This window comes from Oreochromis aureus, linkage group 10, assembly GCF_013358895.1.
Source record: "Oreochromis aureus strain Israel breed Guangdong linkage group 10, ZZ_aureus, whole genome shotgun sequence".
NCBI lineage: Eukaryota > Metazoa > Chordata > Actinopteri > Cichliformes > Cichlidae > Oreochromis > Oreochromis aureus.
This window is the reverse complement of record NC_052951.1, coordinates 16553202-16579171: the sequence shown is the minus strand read 5'-3', so window position 1 is coordinate 16579171 and position 25970 is coordinate 16553202. Positions and strand designations below refer to the sequence as shown.

Sequence of the window (25970 nt, the reverse complement as noted above, 5' to 3'; positions counted from 1 at the left end):
ATCAGGAAGGATCAAAATAACAGGAGGGAGAAAAAAAGCCCTCTTATGCTCACTCAGTCTTCAGGCTCTCCGTTTATCAACAGCCAGGAGTGCACACGCAGTGCATTTCGGTTACTCTGTGCAAACCACTGACACTGATCCCCCCCAACCACACCACACCCACACACACACACACACACACACATACACACTTACTTAGCAATTATTTTCCATACTGAAAACACAAATTCATACATAACTTCTATGTATAGGTTTTGATAGAGGGCTACAGAATATGTTCAGCTAAGCATAAGAAACCTGAATGAACAGAGAGAAAATAGAATGCATTTCTATCAGCTGGATGAGATGATATTAAAGAGCATGGGTCCCTGGGTGAGCAGTCTCACTGACTGACCCGTGCTGTCTTTTTCCACATTGTGGCTTCAGCAAGGAGGTGATGACAACCCCCAGTGCAAAATAAAGTACATTCATGATAAAAGCAAGCATACCGTGTAATGCTTCAATTTTTATCTCACATACAAAAGAACAGAAATAAAACTTACAATTAACTATATTTGCAAATCAAAGAAAACTGCTGCGGACAGCAGCAAACATCGGGGCAAATGTAAACCTGCAGTGCGTAACCTTCTGTGACGATACTGTGAAAAGTAGATTAGCATCAACTCTGGCGAGGAGCTCGTTCAAAATGAAGGATATGAACCACGGTGTGCAATTTTAAAAGTTACACAGATTTAGGTAAAACTTTGCAGGCAAATGCAGCGTGGTGCACAGCCAAGGAATATTTCGATATTGCACAAGTGACTACACAAATGATTTGTGCGTATAGATATACTTTGATTAACATACTGTAGACACAGGCACATGTTTGCTGCCATGAATAAAAAATAACCATCAGAATGATTCTTAGTAAAATAAGTGTTAATATCCGGGAAGGTAAAGTCAACAACACACTTTTGGGCTCATACTCTTGTCATCGTACTGCTCGAGGTACAAAGCCTTTCCTGTGATTCAGAAGGGAATTGGTCTATACTTCTTAAATACTGTCTCTTTTGTACATACACACATATACACATTTATCATAGATCTATACATATCTGGATATGCCCTTTACATATGAACTGTGATTCTATCTTTCCATTGAATCCCTGGGGAATAAGCCGTTGCCACTGGGTCCCTCTGGGAGCTTTGGGTTACTGGTTGCAGTTCTGTTTGGGATGGGAGGAGAGAGGGTCGGGATTGCTGCAGGCATGGAAGATAACCACTCTGGTTCTAAATTAAACACAGAACTGGAAGGCTGCATCTGAGTTTGGGGCATGAGGGAACTGGAAGGAAAGACTGGGTTTTGTGAAGTTTTGCTTGAAGGTGGAAAATCATCATCGAAAGTGACCCACTGCTTAGCTTGCTTTGCTACTGGGCCAGGTGGCTGGTGTCGAGGCGCGACAGCAGGTGGAAGAGATGAGGGTGCCACCATGGGTAAAGTGGGAGGAGGAGATGGGTTAAGGGCAAGAGGGAGCAAAGAAGCAGGGGCAGGATTAAGACTGGATGATGGTCCAAACAGAGACATGGTCCTTTGGAGTTGGGTGGTGGGTACAGCTGTAGGGGCTCCTGTTTGAGCTGGGGTGGGTATCAGTGGTGGAGTAAGAGACACAGTTCTCTGAAGGTTTGCTGTTGGAGGCGAAAGCTGAAAAGTGAAGTCAGGTGTGAGCGGGCGCCGCTGCTGCTGCTGCACCAGTGGGCCAGTGAAGGGGTTGGTGCTGCTGGGTCGGGCAGGAAGTGGGTCAGCTGAGAAAGGGTTGGGGGAGGCCCGTAGCGTCTCCTGAGAGCGGCTGCGAGACGGGACCGGAGGAGGTGGGAGCAGCGTCGAGGCAAATGGTGATGGGGTGGAGAGTGAAGAAGAGGAGGATGAATCAAAGGCTTGCAAATCTGCTAGAGTGGAGGACTGGTGGGAGAAGGATGATGGGAGAGTGGTGGAGGAAAAGACAGTTGGCGTACGTCGGGAGGATCCTCTGGTCAGTGACTGGGTGGTGTGCCAAGAAGATGAGGAGGACAAGAAATCAGATGTAAGTGTGTCAAAGGGGTCGGGCTTCCATTGTGCTTCTCCTTGAATCCCATTCAGTCCGTTTGTCTAAGAAAGGACAAAACAAAGAAAATGCTTCTGAAAGACTACAACAAATGCACTGTGAAGATATGAACCATGCACTAATATGACTGGAGCACTTAACTATCAAATGAACCATATATTTTGAAACAAATGTTGAAGGGACCCCTTGGATATTCCTTGTAAACAAACTTGACTTGAATGACATTCTTAATACAACACTGCCAAAGCTTTTTTCCCCCTCCAACTTGTTTCCCCACCCATAAATGGTGTGTGTGTGTGCGTGTATAAACACATGCACACACACACTTTACATACATCACTAGGATCTACAAAAAATTGTTAAAATAAAACAAATCAAAGGAAATGTCAAAACAAATTATGATGTCATTGGATATGAGCTCACTCAACATCTGCAGCACAGTGAACCCATATGAAAGGACAAGTGACAGGAAATGGTCAACAACAAGCATCAAATTTTCATCTGTTTTTCTTTTTTCCCCATCCTTCTCAAGTCTTTTATGGTTTGATATGTTGACGGACAAAAGAAGTGAAAACAAATGACGCTCCGCTTTATGAGCCTAACACACAAACACAAAAAATATGCAAGGCCTTATAGGAGAGCAAAACATTCAGGTTTGGCATTAAAGATAAAATCAATTACAAAATAAGAAAAAGGGAAGTTACTGGGTTTAATGTATGAAAGGTTTTAACATCAGGACTGTGCTATGGAGGATGAGACAAAAAGGTGGTTTAATATCAAGTACCTTTCACCCTGAGGGCTTCTCCAGCTTGTGAAAAAGAGACAAATGTATCAGAAAGAGCAAAGCAGGAAGAAAGACAAAGAACACTCAGCTCATCTGACAGAAAAGGAAGCAGAAAAAGATCTTTTTCTATTTTTGTAGCCTTTAACCCACATCAGTTTCATAAGTAGGTGTACAACATCTTATTTAATTAACAGGAGTTCAAAATCTGTCAAAGCGAACCCAAACAGCAATTTGGAAAAATAATCTCACTGTACTAATTAAATAATTGTGTAAGTGTGTGTTCACTAGTTCCAATAATTAAATGAAAAGAAAGTTGGCAACTACCTGTGCAGCTGGGGCAGTCTCAGACTTGGCAGCGTCAGGTGGCAGAGCATGAGAGGAGCGGGAACGTGGTGGGGGTTTAGGAGAGGCTAAACTCGGCGGAGGCCCGGCAGGGGCGGCAGCAGCAGGTGCAGCAGATGGACCTGCTGCTTTAGGGGCTGGCGCTGGCTGTGGCTGGAGAGGAGCTGGAAGTGTGGGCTGCATTGGAGGTGGAAGCTGAGACTGAGCTGGAGGGGCAGCTGGCTGAGGCTGCATGGGAGGCTGCATGGGTGAGGAAACCTGGGGCTTCACTGCAGGTGGAGCTGCAGGAGGTGCTCCTGAGGGTTGAGGACCTGAAGAAGCGAGGCAAGAGTGAGGAAACAGAAAACGGTTAAGGCTTAAAGTTGCTGTGTCACAACAAAAGACTTAATAATCAAATTTCCAGGTTTATTTTTTTTCTGTATATAATTAAATTAACTGCCCATTTGAACACCTCTAAATTTAGCCTCTGTCTGAGATGGGCTGTTTTAGCTCCTGTCTCTTTTAGCTGCCCTTCCTTTGAGCCTAACATGTCCTGACTGGCTCACAATGGGAACCTGCCCCTCTAAGACTTCTGCTCCTTACAGAAACAAACAGTGGTAGCTGGATTTCACTAATTCATCTTGTTCTTTAATCAAAATGGCAATTTATTAAACACACCAGAAGCCATTTTAGTTTGAAGGACGATTTTGGCAACATTTTTCATATTGGAATATCTCAGTAATGCCCCACTATCGATAATGTAATTCATTAACCTCTATGAAAACGTATTTCTTTACCCAGAGGCAGGTCAGCTGGTTTGGTCTGGGCACTGGGCACAGGTCGTGGGGCTCCAGGGTGGGTATCTGGAATAGGGCGAGGGGCCCCGGGATGCACCTCTGGAATGGGCCTTGGTGCTCCAGGGTGAGATGGAGGTGGTGGGCGAGACTGAGGTGGCACACTGATCACCCCAGCTCGAGGAGGGATATTCTGGAGGGTGAAGAAAGAAAAGTGAATAGAAATGAAGAGGTGGGTAAAATTAAAAAAAGAAGAAGAAGAAAAAAGAAAGAATGATGATAAATCTTAAGTATTAAACTCACTGGTCTGGAAGCACCTCCTGGTCCAGGTGCTCCTGCTGCTGTCTGCCCTCGACCTGAGAGACAAACAAAGTGTAAGATAATTTGTTCAAAGCAATACTGCCCATACAGGGTGTGCCCTGTAGGTTGAGATCCACAGAACAGGGACCTTTAAGATTAATAAGTTCAAGCTAAAGAAAATTTAAGAACTGCACTAAATCACATTCGAACAGACTGCAAACTGACCCGAACCTATGACAGACCAAATTCCCTGTGGCTGACTTCATAATTAATGATGACTCAGTCATTCCTGAGCTGCAGGAGGTCTGCGAGAGAGGCAGGCCTTGTTCTGTGAGCCAACTGCTTACCGCAGAGAAAGCATACTCCTCATCTTTCACTATTCTCTTCTTGAGCTCCGCTCAGAGCCTGCAAACATTTCTCACGCCACTTGGATGTCTGTCTCTGTCTAATAGTTAACTATACAATCACCCCTGCCAACCACACGGACCCTTAATGTAAGAGAGAGATTTAGCTAACCAGAGTCACCATACAAATGAGTCAGGTCACCAACAGGCTGTAAATCCAGCCCAGGACAGGCGTATTTTGTATCAGGGTATTAACGCATACCCAAGTAAAACACCACACAAAGATAAGCTTCCTTGTCTTTAATAATATATGGATGCTCAGTGAAGCTTTGCATGCTATTAGGCACTCACCTGCTGCATCTGGCCGAGGAAGAGCAGGGCTTTTTTGTCCTTTGCAGCACAAAGGAAACCAAACCACATTTTGTTATACACAAACTGGAATAGTACTGATGGGATGTTCGTGCCCCCAAGGATAGTACGGTATAAAAAGCAGTAGCAAAAGCATACGCTGGCACTAATGCAGCAGTGCAGTGAAGCCTGTGATGCTGTGAACACCCACCTGCCACCTGCCACTAATCAAAAAGGATTAGCCAAACTGAATTAAAGACCACCTCAAAGACCAAGAGATTTCCCTTCAATTCACATCATCTCCCCAGTTTTGATGACAACAATCAGACAACTGCTTTTTTAGTCCGGAATGACAAAAGACACACTTGTCAAGTATCCTTTTCATCAGTATGTGCAAATGGTTTTTAACAAAGTATGGACCTCATGACCCCTGATTTATTTGCCTTGTCCAACTTTTTGTACAGTTGTAAAATATATTTCCAGAACCCAACGACCTCTGGTGGATGTCGTATACTGCCAGTGAATATTAAATGGGAAGGAAGAAATATAACTTAACCTGCAACCTAACCAAACACGTCTCTCTTTCTCAAACACATACACACACGATTTAAAAAAAAAAAAAGACTCACAGTAAAACATCTGTAAATCATCAATGTTATAAAAAAGTATAATTCACATTGATGACTGGGCGCAAGAATACAGGGATCAGAGGACATATAAAACAACTCCTCTCTGGTTACCTTGACTGCCCCTCCTACCAAGCCGTGGTTTGGGAAACTGGACACAGTCTTAAAGTCAAAGAGGGAAAATGATATTTTGAAGATAAAGTACAGAAGGACACATGATAACCAATTTATTAAAACCAAAATTAATAAGTTTTGGGGCTGGTGAAACATCATGACAATCTCTACTATGTATGTATATATTACATACTACTCATACATCGAATAAATACGAGAAAGAGTAACCAATGTCTAAAACACTAAGAATACTGTAGCACTCACAGAGGGAACACAGACTATATAAGCATTTATATCAGGGGTATCAAACATGAGGTCTTGGGGCCAGAATTGGCCTGCCAAGACTCCAACCTGGCCCACTGAAAGTCTCTGGAAAATGTAAAGGACGACATACATTTTGAACTTTTAACTGCCTTTTAAAAAGTTTTACTGCTTGTCTTACTGATGAAGACCTCTCCCATGGCCATTCACAACACATCAACTTAATAAATTATTATTAGTAATGTTACACATTTGCCTTTTAGAATTTAAGCCCAAAGAGTCATATGGACAGATTTCTTTCATTTACCACAGCTGCATTTCATTGTAACATAGAAAAACTGAGACAAAATGTTGAAAATAAAACGTCTTTATGCTTACATAAATCACTGGTTTCACTGGTCTGGCCCATATCAGATCTAAATAGGCTATATGTGGACTGCGATGTAAAATGAGCTTGACATCCCTGATTTGTCTCAACTACAAAAACCAAACAAACAAACAAAACCAGACACACACACACACTATGGGGAGTACTGGGAGGATGCACATTTAAACTTGACCTAAGTGGTCTTCAGCACATTTCAACTGACATAAACACAGTTTATCTTGTAGCTGCTCCCTATAAACCAAACAGATCCAAATATCTCAATTTAAGTTTTCATGAAATCCCAGCTGAAAAGCTCCAGCTAAATCCACAGCCCATCCAGATGTGTGTACATTCATTAAGGTTCAGGTATGTGCTGCATTAGTGTTACAGCGAAAACATAAATTTGGGAGAAAAATATACCAGTTTTACACAGTCGTGTGTAAATTAACCTTAACTATAAGCCAATTTCAAAAGAAATGTCTTTAAGGCTGAACAGCTCTCAGTTAGCAAAATTAAAAATTAAAAAAAAAAAATTTAGGCTATGTAATGTTAAGGCACTAAACTTTCAGCCATTATATATCCAGCACAAAGTCCGGTGTTATTTGCTCCAGAGAATCTCTATGACAGCTGAGCATGTATGGCCACTAATTATTAATAAGCTTTTTGTAAGCTGTTATTCCTACAAAGCTTGTTTGTAATTAAACTCTAGAAGCAGAATGATGACAATATTCAATATTTATATTAATCTGAAACCTCATAACATATTCTTGTTTTACAGCACACATACACACACTGTTCTCAAATCAGCACAGATTCATTGCTCCTGTCTGTGTGCAATTCAAATGAAAAACAGCATCTGCTACATCCAATGCTTACACACATCAACTGCACAGCAATCACTTTACCTCCAGAGTGCCTTCTAATTGGCTGAGGGCTCATGCCTCCTTTAGAAATAAGGCAAAGCATGCGGGAAAGTGAAAATGTTAGCATCTGCCTACATGCCATACAATACCGGGGAAAAATATTAAACTACAAATCCAAACTTCAAATTAAAGATTTATTTAGAAATTTTTCTCTGCATAGCTCTAATGGAAAACAGCACTTGCTAAAAGCAAACGCTTATGCAATTTAAGCATTTAACTACACAGCAATCACTTTACCTCCAGAGTTCCTTCTAACTGGCAGAGGGCTCATGCCTCCTTCAGATATCAGGCAAAGCATGGAAAAAAGTGAAAATGTTATCATCTGCCTATAAGTCACAAAATCAGGTAGTATAATAAAAAAAAAATATCCAAACTTCTAATTAATGATCATTTTAGCTGCTTATCGATGTGTAGCTGGCATGGAAAACAGCGCCTACTACATGAAATGCTTAAGCAACCTAAGCATTTAACTGCACAGCAATCACTTTACCTCCAGAGTGCCTTCTAACTGGCAGAGGGCTCATGCCTCCTTCAGAAATAAGGCAAAACGTGGGAGAAAGTGAAAATGTTAAACTCCACAATGCAATACCAGCCAGAAAAATCAAATCTACAAACCTCCACTTAAAAGTGACATGTATTTTCTCTAAGGTTGCCTGATTATTTGTTCTTAAAAATCAGGCTTCAATGAAATGTATGCATATGACTCCAGAATTTACTCTACCTGAAGGTGGTGGTGGGCGTTGTGGAGGTGCTGGTCTGGCAGGGGGGGCGTTGGGGCGAGGAGGAGGTGGACGTTTGGGCTCCAGGCCTTGAGCTGTGGGGGCACCAGGCTGGAAGTCAACAGGAGGGCCTGTGAGGAAAAGATATATATTTAAGAGGTAAATTTATTTATTTAAAAAAAGTGAGTAGATTAAGTGACAATTTTCACCATTTCCAAATGGGTTGAGAAAATGTATTCCTGCCCAGTTCAGAGACATTGTTAAAACATGCACATTTTCCCCAAACGGTTCTTATACAATTTCTTGATCTAACAAAGCACCTATTTAGTTTGGACTTAAGAAAAGATTATGTTAAAAATGTCACTTAAACATCTCTCAAAGAGAAAACAAGTAGTTTCTGTAATATACACATCATCTGCCAACACTAAACATAAATTACATCATCATGTATAACATTCCTTGATATTCCTTCCTCATTTACAATGGACTTCAATCTGCTCCCCACATTACAAACAACAAAATTACAGTTTACATTCCAGCAGACACAGACCGCCATGAAAGCACTTCTTTACTAAGTACCGTATTTACCTTGTGATGGTCGGGAGGGCTGTGCTCCACGGCTAGGTCTGCTGGGTGCAGCGGGTTCTCCATGGGTGGGGGAGGGACAGGGGCTACTTCTGGGAGAAGGGAGAGGGGAAGATCCAGGGCCAGTCCCTGCTCCAGGCTGCAGGTGCTGAGGAAGGATCTCCTCAACCTCCTCGTCCACATCACCTGGTACGGGAAACAAGAGGGCATGAATTAATAACTGGAAACAGTGCCCTACAGCCATCATTTATAGTGCACATTTTTCAGGATAAGGACTGGGATTGCTTGGCAGCCATTCTTCACCTTCCATGTCGTAATCATCATCACCCATGTCTGTATCTTCAGCAAGCAGGGTGGAGCTGGCAGATGTGGGAATGCTTCCACAGATCCTCTCCACACTCATCTCTTCCTCCAGACTCTTGATCCAGCCTGGACTCTTCAGACGGATATCAATCATCTTGCCAAGGACCTTAAATGTACACCAAGTGATACAGACAAGGCAGAATAAAGAGAGCAGTTACCACATACGCGACCCACAAAAAAGGATTGATAGACATTTATATGAGAGTTTAATAGTGATCGAGATTTTGAGTTTGTTTTTTTTTAGGTTTGGAATAATCTATCTCCTTGTGAAGACTTACAGTGGAAGCACTGAGAGACAGAGCAGCCAGAGCAGAGTACCCTTCCAAGAAAGTCACCCACATCTTCTCCTCAACAAACCTGCCCAAACAAGGCCACTGTCAATACACACTAACCATCTGAAGGTGATATGCCTGCCTCTTTGTATTAGGATGTCAGGCTCACCTAATGAGGATAACTTCTCCAAAATTAGCAAACTTTTCTAGCAGCTCGTCTATGAGTGCATCATCAAAGTAGTCGTCAGGCCCGGAGGTGCAGAGTGACACTAGAATGGTGCCATCTGGAGGCCCCTGTCGGGCAATGACATCCTTGTAGACCTGATGCCGAGCCTCTGGGTCCACTTCTAGGATGTCCACATCTATCACTGCCACCACAGGCCTACAGATAGATACAAGGCAACGCAGGTCACGCCGATGATAGCGGCACTTGATTTACAAAAAATGCCACATTTTAACCACTGCTGTTTCTAATCTATGTGATGAGATAGTTTAAATTTACAACGTTTAACCTAAACCTTCACACTTCTGTGTATGCTGTGAGTTACCTGTGGTCTGAGGTCTTCAGCTCAGCCCTTCCGTAGTACTTTAAAGTGCCAGGGCTCCAGGTTTGTTCTACATCATCATCACTATCTCTAGATGAAGAAGCTGCTCCTACTATATTCATCTCCTCAGCTGTAAAACATACACAAACACAAATATATATATCAATGCAAGCATATACTCTGAGCTCCTATTTCTATTTTCCCTGTGTTGCTTTAGAGATCTGTAATAAAAGGGAAAAATAATTTGGTTTAGATGGGTTATACACACTGACTTTGCATCTAACCTGTTTTGTCAAAGTTCCACTTTCTCCTCTTCCAAAGTATACGGTCAGTCCAGGCGGGCGTGCGGCACTTCTCACTGGTGTCATAGTCTTCTGAGAAGAGGTCATATTTATAGGTGGGGGCAAAATCTAATTTTCCCTCAATAAAACCTCGAAAGACCTGTGGAAGACATTTTTAGAGATTAATATCTTCATCACAGGTTTATCACACTTGTAATCCAAAGTACATTAACATGAAGTAAGAGACCATACTACACTGTCATTTTTATAATTAACCTTACAACACAGATCACTCACTTTTTTTGAGTACCAAAAGTTTGATATCATGAAAAGCATAACATAAATTATTTATGTCAATCTGACATATTGCAATATATATTGAAACCGTGAAAATACTGCTCTGCTGGTATCATCACACTGTTTTCCTGATGTAGCAGATGTCCAGGCTCAGTCCCAAGAAATTAGCAGACACTCAAATGTATGCGTAAAGTACAACATCTGCATAATTATGCATGTGTGCTGTAGGCTTTACCAAACCGGCATTCTTCTGATCCAACAACTGGTCCCCTGCTGTCAAGGCATCCCAGTTCTGTTGCTTGATGAGATCTTTTACTTCCTCATTAGGCAGACTGATACGATAGTTAAAGTCTCCACACCAGAACACATAATCATGTGAATACAGCAGACGACCCTAGAGTGCAAGAATTATGTTATTAAGTATTTAACTTAGACAACAGGGTGTTTTCTTGACTTATTCGTGTTATGGTTATTACCATGGGGAAGCTGAGTCTGCGTGTGATCTCATTGTAGTCGTCATTCCTCTCTTTGACCTGTGATTGGCCGGCAGCAAAGTGGGAGCAGACGAAGCAGATGCTGGTGGTATGGAACAACAGGCGGATTGCCACACCTCCTTTATTACCTGTGGCACCACCCATTCCAGTTTTTACAGTATCAACAGCTACATCCCTGGAACACAACGAATATCAGATTACATCTACTACCATACACCCCTAATTATATAACAACTAATGTGGTTTCTGTGCAGCTTATACCTGATAAATGGTGCATGCTGTGGGCGGATGAAAACAAAAAGACACACTCCCACCAGCTGCTCTGAGGCAAGCAGCACATACTTGTGGTCCCGTGAGATATTTTTTTGGAGCTCAGCTGCCCACAGCTTCTGATTAGTAGTACTGAGACAGGAACAAAATGAGGCGTTACAGTGCCGATAGAGAAGTTAACCAAATTATCATGTTAACTGTCTAACTGTTAGAAAACCCTCAAAGCAGTTCATGTCATAGTTCTGGTATTGTCTAATGACCTAAGCAAGTTTTAGCAAACTCAGGTCAAAACTGTAAATCCAAAGCCATCGCTAGAAACAACTTTTTTTTTCTACTTTATTTATTTTTCACTTTTAAAGCAATCAGTGTATCGTTAAAGTTTATATTTCTTATTTTCAGTTTTTTAAAGGAAAAAAAAGCACTAGTGTTGTTGTAATAACTATGAGACAAAGGTCTTTAATCTTAGATCACGATCTTGCACACATACCTGGCGCTGACGATGTTTCCCGCATTCAGTTCAACCATTTCCTCAAAACCGATGGCAAAGATATCTATGGGGTTTGTTCTGCTGTCTGTAAAAAGGACAAAAATCGAATGAATGATCCATACGTATAAACATTCTAATACCTTTATATCATCCATCGTAAGAATATGGAGGTATTTTATAGATTTCAATAAATGTCTTTAAACTACACGTGCATTATTTCAATTTTAACTAATAAAAAGTATGTTGGCATAGTATTGCATAATTACTGTAGGAACAGCAAAAGCGATTAACTATACTGTACCTACAGTAGGGCTGTGCGATATGACCAAAATCTCATATCCCGATATTAAGACATCTATCGTCCGATAACGATATAAATCACAAAAATGTAACATTTTATGTAAATTCTGTGAATGTCGGGCAGCTCGACTTGCGTGAAGTGTTTCCAGCTGGGCGTCGCGTACCTGGAGTCGAGTGTTTTAACTGATGCATGAAACGATACATTTTTAGACATAAGTTGTAACGGCCGCCGTTTTCTTTGTGAGTATTTATTACACGGCATGCTGGCGGGGAAAAGCCTGTTCTAACGTTTGAGTCTGCGGTTTATTTTTTAGCACCTGACGGCTCTTTTTGCTTCTCATCCGTAAATACTCTGCATCTTTCAGTGATTCAGTTTATTTTGAAAAGTCTCAACAGGATCTTGAGCTTTATTGTGAAAGGTTTAAAAATAAACAAGCGGACACGAGGTGGTTTTACGGTTGTTGTTGCTAACGACAACGATAAAAACAAGCGCTTGTCCGTCTGTATGTGGTTATATTAAATATAAGAGAAAGAGAGAACTTTAGGAAATTAATATAGCCACTACAGTGACCATCAAAATAATGAAAAAATATTGCCGTAAACAGTTTATTTTGCGACACCACGAAACAAACGATAGCGTAAAATGAAACGATAGACGTTTTTATATCGTCATCCGATATATATCGTTATATCGAACAGCCCTAACCTACAGGATTCTGATAAAGGACAGCAAGCAAGTATGTAAATATCATCATCTTAACATTTATACCAATAAGCATTAAGTACCAGAAAAGGAACATGAAAATGTATTCATAACAATCGACCTTTTCTAGAAGCATTAATTACAGTTTATTGTACTCTATATATGTTAAATGATCAGATTTAGATGTGACAGCAAACTTATTTTGCCATTCCAATTGCTATCTCAGTTTCCTGAACTAATATAAGCAGTAACTTTTCATATTTAGTATAGAAATGAGAATTCTTCCCATCTAAGGGAAAAATGTGCAAATTGTCAGAAAAAAAAAAAAAACCCACCCAAATATTTCTCTTTCCTAATAAATCTTCAGATACATAAATATATCTCTGTAGATTATATATACAAAAAGTGCAAAACACTGACATACCCTGGAACTCAGGATGTCCCGCCTTCTTTGGAGCATCCAGCAGCCAGTCGTTGAGTGTCTGGTTGCGGAAAGCAATGCTTCGAAACTGTTTACCCCCATTGACATTCCAGGTACCGATGCAAACACGAATCTGCTTGGGCATTGTGTATTTATGGTAGTTCTGACACATTCCCAACAATACTCTTGGAGATGCTGCAGAAGGGAAAGGATTTGAATTAGAGTGTAATTCTACAGTTATGTTTATGTAAATATGGACGGCTGCATTCAGGGTAACAAAACTAGAATGGGAAACGCTAACCAAAAGCAACAAAACCAATGGGAAGGTGGTATGACCACAACAATGTCATAAAACATGGGGCATGGGAAAAAGGATGTAAATCAGAGCTTGTGCTGGAATACAAAAAAAAGTTCACATAATCAACCTTGGTAATGGTTCACTGCTGTCTGTAAAATTCCACTTAAAGGCGTGTTACATTTCAATGCAAAATGAACAACATCTTTTTTAAAAATTACAGTTTAAGAAGCCTGATGATATGTAACAGACAGTCGATTAAACCACAACCAACACCGGTTTTCAAACGAATGGAAAATAATAAGTAACAAACAAATTATAGGACAAGGTTATGACAGGGTAGAAAAAGATCCATCCACTGGTAGCAGTCTGCCAGTTACTATACCTGATTGTAAGACAGGCTCAGTGACTACAATTGTGCGCGAAAGCAGAGAGGGAGAGAAGGGAAAGAAGTGTGGGTTAACCAGCGCTGTAACAGTTAATACTGGCAAAGCAGTCAGTCAGGGCAAAAGAACGATAATATTAAGCTTCCCACTTTAGTGACACAGTAGCTTCTGGCTAACAGGGCTATCACATACAGGAACATACAGAAAACGTATCTAAGCAGTCAAAGAATTTTCTCTTGATGGCAGAGAAATAAAATTATATCATGAACATTAAAATGTAACTATTCACAAACATTTTTTAGGCAAGATATATCCACTAATCCACTGACCCCCCCAGCATTTACCATAAAGACTGGAAGTGGTGAGCAAAGCCCGAGCTTTGTCTGCCAAATCACTGTTGAGTGTGGAGCCTAGCCTCAGGATGTCTATAGCCTCCTGCTTTGAACTGTCAAAGAAGTTGTTCTGGATGGTCCGAGTCACAGAACGAGCTCCATCTTTCAGCTTCCCCGCCTACAATAACGACAGGTATTCACACACAGTGCAAAGAACAATTACATAAAGCCACCTTAATTTTTAACAATGCCCTCATTTGGTGTGAAGAGTCTGTACTTTCTGCTCCAGCAATGGAAGAGAACAAAAGAGGACCACTTCAGAGAGATCAAATGAATACAAATTGTGACAGAACAACTTTAAAATGTCACTGATTGATGTGCAAGACCGTTTGATTTACAGACACTGATAATCTAGACTGATTCTGTCAGGTTCCAAGAAGATATCAGACAGTGCCCGATGATCATTCATTTTTTTCTTTTCATATTTATGTAAATCAGTGATGAGATCTCCATGGAGTGTCCACAGCAGGTTTTTCTAGGACAGGGAACCCTCAATGGCAATACGACTGAACTAACCCTCAATCATCATCACCATCCTCATTTAACCCAGACATGGAAATCAATAATTCACCACGACGGCTCAAAACAAAACATCAACTATCTTGTTAACTTACCACACAGGTAGAGAGGTCCAGAGGACAGCCGAAAGAGACAGCACACAAGAGTTAAGAAACAGAAGCACACAGTTCTACACACAGAAGATCAACTGTTCATGCAGAACTGTCACTGCAGGTGTTACTTATATTATAAACTGTAATTCATGCTTTAATATCCAAGTTAAAACTAACATTTTAAAATTTCATCATGTCAAATAGGATAGGATCGTTCCTATTTTTAATTACTTGTTATGCTTCCCCCTCTGTTTATATACTAGAATAAACCCATCTTTGGTTCGGTGCATGTCTATCCAGTAACATGACTTCAGACATGTTGAAATTCAAATGTACATTTTTAATATTTAAAAGGTCACACCCTTTAAATATTAAAAGTTGTGACCTATGTAGTAGTAGTAATAATAATCATCATCATCATCATCATCATCATATATCCAGTAGCAACAATTAAATTGCTGGAATATGCTGCGCTTTATCAGGTAGGCCATAATCTGGCTGCTGGCAGGAAAATTGAAAAAATTATTTTAAGTGCTTCAACTGTGAATTACTGCCAACCTGCGTATCGTGTGCATTTTTACTGCAGTAAGAGTCTGTACCTTGGCTTTGCCATCCAGGGCCCCGGTGCCTGCGTAGATCTTACTGACGGAGTCACCATTAGCGGACCACATGGTCCTAAAAACCTCTTGAAACCTGGCCACCAGCTGTGGTTTCTCTGTCAAACCCATTTGTTCCAACTGCTTAGGCAGCATCTGAGGAAAGGAGGGTGACAGGGGTCAAACTAAAATCCTCTTTAAAGACTACAGGAGCAGACAAGCTCAGCAGTACTCTTACCTCGAGAGCAAAAAAGCTTGGACACTGTTGGTTCTATCCAAACAATCCAGGCAGTTGGTCCTCATAGTCCCTCCCTGAGTCCTAAAACCACACAATAAAGAGTTATTGCAGCTTTTTTTTCTCATGATGTACACTTAAAACTTTCACTAGTGACAATGGCATAATAATTTGGGCGCAAGTATGAAAATTATTTTGATGATCTCAGAGTGAAAGACAGTTTTAGAAACTTTCTGTTAAATTAAGTTGTGCACTTTAAAAATTAACATGAACTTCACAGTCTTCAGAGTAAAGTTTGAGAAAAAACTGTGAGGGTTTTTTTGGCCCCAAACTAACATTAAACTAAATATTAAATGGGAAATCTGTGAAATGACAACAATTGAAGGTACAAGGGAATGTTTTGGGTTTTTTTTTTTTTATTTTTTTTTTTTTTTGCATAAATAAAAAGTGATTTTGTGTTTTAACAGTAACAAGAAATATATATAAAAAAAAATCCATCCATCCATCCTGTTCCACTTATCCACTTCAGTGTTACAGAGAGGGGCCGGACCCTATCCTAATTCTCATGGGGTAAGAGGTCGGGTACGCTCCAGGCATGCAAGCACCAATTTCTCACCTTAATATCCCAGTTTCTCCAGAATAGTAGAAGAAACCACACTCTTCTACGAATTTGCTGAGCTGGGGCTTGAGGACACTGTGAAGTTTGTCTGCCTTTCCACCTTTCACATTCTGATGGTAGTCAAAGTTCACCATTTTCACTGCTGAAGAATGTTCTGATGCTTTCAGGTGACTCTAAAAGGGAGAGAAAGGTAGATGACTTACTTCCTCAAAATCAAACCTATTGTAAAACTACTTTGCATGTAAGGTGTATTGCCTTAGCTGAAGAGCAAATTAATTTGCTTTGCAAATCATTGACCTGAATTCTTGAAGTATGTCATAGTAATGTGTGAACATCCAGGTCGCATAGCCAGAAACCATTTTATATATTTTAAACACCCACTCAGCTCACTGATGACATCAACAGCATTTATGGCAGTTAACCATAACATATGACACCTTAAGTCCCAACATTTCTAGCTGCTGCTAAACATGCAACATCTTTTGCATTCAATCAGCGATATGGGGTTTTATACTTGATTAGGTAAACTTCCTGTGTGGTTTGAGGGCAACTACAAGACCACAGAAAAAGACAGGTTTTGAGATCTTATGATAAGGGGTAAAAACAGAGGATGCTGTGGTGTGCAGATATGTAAAATAGAAACAAATGAATAATGCTCTTTACTGACTCATTCACCAGAAAATACAGTGAGAAACTGAGGTAGTCTTTCTTGAGCAGCAGTACCCACCCACTTGAAAGAATTTTTCCCTGCTCTTATGGCGTGGGCTTACATGGACACAACAGAGAGAATCTGTTTGAACACACATAGCTTACTGCTAGTGTATTTTGGAATGTCGTCCTCAGATAAATATCTTACAGCACGTCACTGTTAACAGACAATGCATTGACCTCTCACCTGAAACGCTTTGCTGAGCATGTGTTCCCCTTCTTTACTTCCAAGCAGGTTGATTATCACCTGCTTACCATACAACCGCCTCAGTGCAGTAAAGTGTCTGGAAAACACACAATATGAAATAGTAAGCAATAGTAAAAAATTCATACTTTGTAACAATAATCAGGACAAACAAATACAAATGACTCATCTATGATTAATCACCAACAGCCTAGTTTGCATCAAGTCTAAAGTCCTCTGTCACTGTAGCAACCTGATTTACAATTAAAATAAATATGATACAACTCTTCAAAACAAAGAGGCACAGAGACATACGCAGGGCTGCAATGATTCATCAAGTAATTCAAATAACTCCATTATAAAAAATACTCGACACAAATTCTTTGCTTCAATGCTTCGTTTAACACACAACTCTGTAGCGCACTGTTGTGTTAAACGATGCAAACGCAAGCGCTTCACCCACATTTGCAACTAAAATCGGACCTGCAATAAAAATGTATTTAGAAGCAGCGTATGAATAAATAGTCTGACAACATTAAACTCACACAGCCCTCAGTTCTTAACAACAAAATTAATAACACGATAGCAGCAGCAATGATAGACCTCTTTGCACACCGTGAAGTGCAAAGAGGCAGATTGTGATAAGAGATTGTGAAAGAAAACGTGTTCCTACTGTCCAAAAAAGCACCACTGTTCCTGTAATCACCATTAAAGGCTTTGCTGAGAAAAAGCTTGCAGGAGTCCTTCATCAAAGCACCTGATCAACAAACTCTGACGTGAAGAAAAGCCAACTTTTTAGCTGCTCCATCCACCGCAATCTGTTTTACACACTCAAGGCTGTGACTGAAAACTGATGTGAATAACTTGTTATAGCTTTGCAGATTTTAACAGATCTGAATCCTACTGAACACCTGTAGGAGACAAAGACAGTGCTCTTTATCATCACTAAACACCAAAAGAGGGATTATCTTTTATAAGAATGGTGTTCAATCCCTCCAGTGATATTTGAGAGATATGGAGAACTGTTGAGGTGCTGTTCTGGCAGCATTTGGTGGCCTAATACTTTCTAAGACACTTAATATTGTCTGTAGGCCTCTTATGCTAATGTTCCTCACAGCTTAAGATCGATATATCCACATGTGGCTCAAATGTTCTCAAGCTGTTCAAGCAAATGTTCAAAGCTGTTCTGAGCCGCACTCTCTTGTTCCATTGTCACTTGTAAGGCCTGTTCCTGACTTTTAATCTACCTTGCCCCTCTTATGAGATTTCCTCTACAAATGAATGCGGGTAGAATCCAGAAGCAGAAATTTCTATCCATGTCAACCAAAAGCCTGCACAGGGCCTTAAAGCCTGCCTGGAATCTTTCCTGGTTATTTTGTTACAAGGGGGTTATAATCTTATTATAGCCTGTCTGTTAACACCACTGTTAAGATATGTGGTGTATTAAAAGTGATATGTAAAAGCTTTGACTGCAGTCAAATAAAGGAAAAGAATACATGTGCAAAAGCAAAGCTTTAGAAATGACATTCTTGGCTGCAAACAAAAACTAACCAGATATCACAAAGGATGACTCATCCCTGAGCTGAATAGATATTAGAAAGATTAGTAGCCCTGACAACTACTTAGAGGGAAAAAACAAATAATTTGTTACACTCTATTAATGATTTCAAATCTAATATACATTCATGCTCATAACTCCATAAAAATACTCCACAAAAAATTTGTAGAATCCCAAAAATCTGGAAATCAAAGAAGTGCTGACAGAACTCACAGTGTAAGACATATCTGCTGGAATGCAGAGTGAATGACATGGCTACTTTGAGACTGGTTGGGTAGCTGCTGTGGGCTGATAAGAATGGAGTTCATACTATCAAGGTGTGACCCACAGATTCGGGTCATCATTTTTCTTCTTGATGACCTTAGTGTATGCTTCAGCAACAATGCATTAAGCTTAAAGGAAATGAACTAGCAGCTCTGTTCTGTTGTTAACCCTACATCAGTAATGAGCCAGTTCACAGCGAAATTCTAGAAAAAAGAAAAAAAAGTTTCATTTTATAAAGACTAAAGTCAAATTGTTCTTATTGGGAAAAATCTTAACTTATTTAATGATTATTAAAACATTTGTGTATGTAAAAAAACATTTATTTTAGCAGACGGACATTATCACATTGAGAGCAGTTTCATTTTTCACTTTTTTGATATTTAAATTCAACCAAAAATGATTGCATTTAATGAGGCACAAATAAAGATAGCTGTCAAGAACAGGCCCACATACACTCATTAATTGTTAAATGTCTTCCAAATTGAATGAACTGCCTGTGATTAATGTAAACTACAGGTTATCAAGGCCGATGGCTAAATAAGGGCTACTAATAAACCAACCTCTGAGGACACACTGCAATTAATGTCTTCTTCACAAACCTTAATAGTTTTTCTCTAATGTGACAAGTGCATGAGATATACAGGGATATTATATCATTTCCTCTGTGGTTCAGAGGAGTGGCTATCTGTGGTAGGCCAGATAAAGCTGCAGGAAATGCTACACACAAAAAGAGCTGTGCACACAAAACATGTTAATTACCTTTCAAATGCTGGCGCATTTGCCTCAAATCCCCTTGAGAGTTTGACACGATGAGAACCAACCTGGAGAGACACAAGTCACAGTGTCCTTCTTTGGTGAAAGATACAAAAAAAAAACCCCGTCTGTTTCCCAAACACGCACACATTGCAGATTACCAGAAAACCTGATGATGACAAATGGATTTGGGAAAGAAAGTGTAGACATTTGAAATGGGGAAACGAGCTCTTAATAGGGCCCAAAAAGAGAATTGCTTAGGAAAAGAGCAACATAGGTGCAGAACAGGGACATTTGTTCCAACAAAGACAGTGAGCAGCAGATAAATGATACATTGTAATTGTTGAGGATTTTCCCACATTTAGCCTCTTTTTCTCATATTAATTCTCATTTTCAAAGTATGCCAATACTGAGGAAATCATTAGTTTCATAGGCAAACATGACCACACGAGTAGACCTGGATAGGCTTTGCAAGACACTGGCATTGTGACTGTACTATGGAAGTCTGCTGACTCTGCAGAGCATGTCTCTACTTGTTCCTTTGTTTTCTCTACCCATTTCTGCTTGACTCTTTGACTTTACATCTTCTCTTTTCATTTGGGCATGGTGGCTCAGTGGTAGCATAGCAAGACGTCCTGGGTTTAAACTCAGGAAGTGCCCTTGCTGTGTCGAGTTTACAAGTTTTCTCTGCTTAAGTGGGTTTTCTCTGGTTTCTCCCACCATCAAATAACATGGCAGCTTAAGGCTGGCTATCTGGCCCCAGGACACTATTGCAAAAGAGACTCTCAGTCAGCAGAGTTTTACTTCCTGTATAAATAAAAGTTGATTCTCTCTGTGTTCAAATATTTCTCTTACTGTCTGTGACAGCCTGTTAAAACAAGAACAAGAACAAATAAAGCAACACTCTTGCCCCATTTTATTACTCCCTCATATTTCAGCTAGTGACTCAGGATGCTTTCTGAGTCTAAAAAAAAAAACAACAACCTGTAGTTTCTCTGGAGATAATACTGAGCTCTATTACCGAGTACTGACTTTCATTGTGTTGTGGAAGGTTTTTACTTCCCTTTTTTTTGCAGTCTCTGCTGAGCTTTTTTCTGTTTTGGATAAATCTGCTTTGTTTGCTTCTATGCGCCAATGTAGCAGGGCCTGGGCATTTGTGGAAGGGCTAACATTTTTGCTCCATGCTGCTGTCATTTGTCACTCCTCTCTTTCTCTGCTGTTGAGCAGGTCTATGCTTTGCATATTTTATAACTTCCTGAGATGGCATCTGAAACTATTCAGGTTACAGCTGTACAACTCAGACCTGCAGAAAAACTGCGGTCAGATCATTTTTTTTTACTTGCTCTGAATTCAAAACCATCTACTGTTCTAATATGCAATGTTAACTAAATAAGCTAGCTTTGTCACCGACTACAGGAAAAGGTTTTTTTTTCACATTTTGTCTACGAATCTATAAAGCAGTAACTTATTAAATAAACATTTTCAAAATTATTTAGAATTAACTAAGAGGGGTCAACCCATCACTTTAATGACTTACAGCCTTAATACTACACTACAAATATGATTTGAAGACTAATTAATATCTATTTCTAATGTGCACTAACTGGGGAAAAAATAAATCAGTAAATTTTCCCATGGATAAACCAAATGTACAAAACCTGCTCAGGAGATATTAGAGAGTATGGGGAAGAGAGCTTAAAAGCCACAACTCATAGAAGGGATGAAGATCTAAGGCAGTGCTTCAAAGCCGGAGGACTACAGTTTTGTCTGAAAACAACCCCGAGCCCACTACCCCAGTGTTTTGACCAATCCAAAGACTTTGTGGACTGAATAGGTGATTAACATGGTCTTAGCTTTTTTTTAAGAGCCCCTGCTAAATTGAAAAGCTCTGTCCATATTATCAAATTAAATATTCATCCAGTTGCCTGGTGAATATCAGCGGACACAATGAAGGGAAGTGCATCGGGAATGTTTTCAGATCAGGCTCTCTCACCTGACCAAAGATGTCTGGGAGCTGAGGAAAACAGAAGAATGCCCTTTACCAAACACTATCACTGTCACTGTCATTAACCTCCCCCCACATCTGATCTAATATTCCAGACTGTGCAATGTCAGGATAAAGGGAAGAAAATCCCAAAGGTGCTCTTTGTGCTGCAAATTAAATATGTGATTCTACTTCCTGATCAAAATATCAAAAATGTTTTTATTCTGTACAGATACTGAGTATAAGAAGAAAATTCCATCAAGGGATTCCCAGATTTTTGCAGATATCCTTTGTCATTGCACAGGGGAACACCTATCTGCAGTCTAAAAAGCACCAGCACCAGCAAAGCCAAAAAAACAAAACAAACAAAAAAGTTATACCAGGTGGAGGTTCTCAGCCAGTCTATTAGGGTGCCGATTCTCATTCAGTTGCAACAAAACACCCTTAATGGACTTTTTCTGAACACAGCAACAAAATGTGTTAAAAAATGTGTGATAAATATATGCACTGCAATGACAAAGAGTCTCCTTATCCTTATCACACTGTCTTAGACAGACACATCAGCCATTTTTATACAGTAAAACTGTTTTTGTCTTGTTTTGCAAATGACCGGTGCCAGTTTCATCAGTTCTTTAATTCACGCACACTGTTCCAGCAAGCCAAACTGAGCCTCATCTATAACTACAACATCAATGATAATAATGACCAGCTTTTTTTTTTTTTTTTTTTTTTTTTTACTGTGTGGCTTAATATAGGAAATCTACAACCAACAGTTGTATGAGATACATTTAGCTTTCATTACCTGGATTCCTGGCTGTTCCCAGAAAAGAGGAATGGACCCACGGATCTGTATGAAGGATGAGACTTTGTCATCCAGGAAAATAACCTGTTCAAAACAAGATTAAAAATTTTGTTTAGTGTATAATGTAACATTTTATGAAAAGAAATAAACTCTAAAATAAGTAAGATGGGGAAAAATTAAACAAAAAACACACATTGTATAAAACATCCATCGCCATAGGTGTATAACACCAAGTGGCGAAATTACTTCAGTATTTTACTCGCGTGTGGGTTTTTAGCTGAATTTTCAGGAAGCAAATGTAATGTAAAGCAGAAATCATAAAATAGACTGTGTTTCATTATGGGGCATGAGGACAACCTGTCAAAGCATGCTTGATCCTCAGCTTTTTACCGTGTAACTTTTTATGGCAAGTATAAGGTTCCAAAAACTTTAACAGATTGACTTCACCTGCTCAGTTTCCACAAAGTTGGCCACTTGTCCATCATCATTTGTTCCTCGGACATTGAATCGCGTGCCGGCACGCTCTGAGCTTAGGCGTGAGAAGATGCATGCCTTGGCTTGTTTGTGGCCTGCATAGATGGTCCTGATCTCCACACCACCACACATCAGCCTCAGCAGCCAGTCGTCACAGTTTACACCGTAATGTTTTAGGTGCAGATGCAGAGATTGATTCCTAATGATTCAGAAAGTCAGATGTAATAGGCGTAAACACAGAGAGTAGTTTTGCAAATCACAAAAGTTCCCCATATCACAAAATGAGAAAAACCATAAATTATAGCATATCTATAATATTGGAACAGTAATGGTTTTAAGTTCCTACCAAAAGAAGCGGTTATCTGTAGTGTCTTCTATGATCCTTCGATGTGCATTGAGACTCAAGTCCATGCTGACTCCAGTGGAAGACCAGGCAAAGTAAAAATGTCCTGAGTTTAGGACCTTTCGCACCTCAGCAATTCGTTCTTCATCTCCTGGATCATTCTTCAGTGATATAAAGTCTGTCTGCGTGACTCTGAAAACTTCTGAATCCTGCACCTTGCCCACAGAGCTGCAGCCTGTCACAACCACAAGACTGTGGAGCATGGAGTCACCTGTAAAAAAAACATGTGAATGTGAAAAAAAAAATGACCATATCCAGTGCAGACCCTTTTGTTATTTCCAGTTTTCATATTTTTTTTTTTTTAATTCTTTGACACGACTAGGATATCTTTCCAAGTTCAAAATAATCTTTTATCTTATACTGGGTGTGGGTGAAGCTCCTCAGTTCATTCACTATCTGAAGCAAGCCATTTCAACTACGCTCCTTTAAAAGGACAAATTCCCTTTGAGCCAGCTATCATTTCATGGGCTTGCAAACAGACAGACTGAACAGCAGGTGGGTGGGGCTGCTATGCTGACAGCCACAGTTGTGTGCCTGATATCACACTATGAAGGATATTCCCTCTTTTTGACATCATGAAGATGCAAGAGTAGGAAAAAAAAATTCCTGGATATTAAATGTGATGACTTGGTAATCTGACCTCAATGTTTGAAACTCTAGCCAAGTTTAATATGAGCATCCAGAACTGTAACAATACATATATGACAGAAAAAAGAATAAGTATTTTATATCCACTATAAAGAAAAGAAGGAGAAGAAGCAGTGCTGGAGTGTTCAGAAAGGAAATACAGAAACATTACCAAATTAAATTCTGGGAAAAAAAATGGTTAAAATCACAAGCCACTCAAATCACAGCTTTAATCGTTTACAGTGCTTTTTTTCTTGTTGTGATAACAAGAGCCTTGAAGGGCGCATGGAGGACATGAGAAAGCAGCTTAGAACAAAGCAGCAATAGTGACAAAAATCAGAGCGAGTTCACAAGTCAAGCAGGAATGGACCCATCATGGAGCAACAAGCCAAACACATTCTCTCGTCTTACCAAGGTTTAGGCGAAGAACACCCAGAATTCCATAGGCATCAACTATCTTGGTATATGTGTTTTTAATAGCATCCTTCTCTGCTGCCGCTAGAAAACAAACAATGGCAACAAAATTTAAGGAAAATATTGCAACACCTTCCTTTGAAAATCATAGCAATATATCACATCCACCACTACACAATAGGGGATACATATCTTTTAGTTGCATTGCTTTTGTGGTTTCCTTATTTGAAGCAACGGCTTAAAGAGAATGCAAATCATATCTTATCTTAGTATAATCAAACAAGATGCCTTACACAGAACAGCAACAGCTGCTGATTCAAACATGAGGCATTCCTCCCTGGCCCTAGTTTCCACTATGACACTGTAAGGTGGTGGGTCCAGCTTGTGGTAAATACGATATCCCTTGCTGAAGGCCATTATTGATCCAAGCTGGAAAAAACCCTATGTTATTACCTGGAAAACAAGAGAAATTAAAAAAAGAATGACAATAGATCAGACAAGAAATATTCTCACATAAAAAACCTGCAATTTAATGACGATGAAAGCATCAGAAAGGTGACCTTAAATCTGATCACTTTTTTTTTTTTTTTTAAAGATGTCTGGCTCAAGATCAAAGTTATTACAGTTTGTATAGCTAACAGACTAAACTAAAGGTACAGACATAATCTTTTCCATAATTTTGCAACACTCTTGTTGTGGATTTAACGATTTCGGGGTTTCTTTTATTTATTTTTTTCACATTTCAATTTAAACTCATAATTAGGCAATAATTAAATTCCCTAATCCGGAAAGGGGTAAACTTGCATTGCGAAATCCGAAGCTTAACGTGAGATCAAGTGCAGATGCAGCTCAAGCCCACGCCTATAATTAACTAATATAAAAAATGAGTATTGCAGGTAACTCAAGATTGCGAGTATCAGGAGCACTGCGACTGATAACGGTACTTGACAGTTAGGCCGGGGGGGCTTAAATACCATCCATTGGACAGTCACGACTCCGTAACGGAACAAACGCTAACGTTCACCAGCGAGCTAGCTCAAATGCTGGGTTTGATGCAATCCTAGACCGACAAGTAAAACGACAGATGACAGTATAAAACGAAAGTAGTAGTAGCTGCCTTTAACCTCTGCAAAGCTAACTGGTAACGTTAGCCAAGTTAGCTGGATGAATCACAGGGATAGCTATAATTCGCTAGCCTACAATATTTTGATGGTGGCACTTATCTGCACGTCCGGGGTGATAAACTGTTACTATTATATACATTTAACAAAGTCGGCTATGTGAAACATTTGCACGCGAACATAATTTACATTTCTGCAATTCCTACTACCGACCGGTTTTTAAAGAAATTAAGTAGAAGTAACACAGTTTATCTGATCTTACCGTCTCCCCCGCCGGGTTGTAACTCCGCTGTCACAACAAAATCCTTCCCGGTGTGTTGGCAAAATGGTACATTCCGACGCAAACGTCCGCCTACCTCACGTTACCGTAATAGCCAAGGAAATGTAAAGCGCATGCCTTAGTACAAGAAAGGCATTGGAGTATGTAAATTAAACGTTTTGCAAGCGTGCAATATTTTAAATTCGTGTTAATATGCAGTTATGAACTACCCGACTTAAAAAAAAGAACCCATGAAATGTTTTGAGCAATTCCACCCATGATTGA

The 25970-nt window shown here is 39.8% G+C and overlaps 1 protein-coding gene across 1 annotated transcript; it reads right to left on the bottom strand.

Annotated features, from left to right (window-relative positions):
• Window positions 1-492: 492 nt before the first annotated feature.
• Window positions 493-25942, bottom strand: synj1 (synaptojanin 1). The gene is given in 29 exon segments (XM_039618333.1): window positions 493-2125; window positions 3190-3518; window positions 3984-4173; window positions 4284-4336; window positions 7985-8113; window positions 8571-8753; window positions 8871-9036; window positions 9209-9287; window positions 9372-9584; window positions 9751-9877; window positions 10032-10188; window positions 10561-10719; window positions 10802-10994; window positions 11081-11221; window positions 11577-11661; window positions 13004-13195; window positions 14026-14191; window positions 15284-15436; window positions 15519-15526; window positions 15529-15599; window positions 16132-16307; window positions 17030-17126; window positions 19608-19669; window positions 22388-22471; window positions 22835-23060; window positions 23208-23475; window positions 24303-24389; window positions 24599-24758; window positions 25689-25942. Coding segments are annotated over 28 exon segments (4917 nt in total). The 5' UTR covers window positions 24723-24758; window positions 25689-25942; the 3' UTR covers window positions 493-1126.
• Between the last annotated feature and the right edge of the window lie 28 nt (window positions 25943-25970).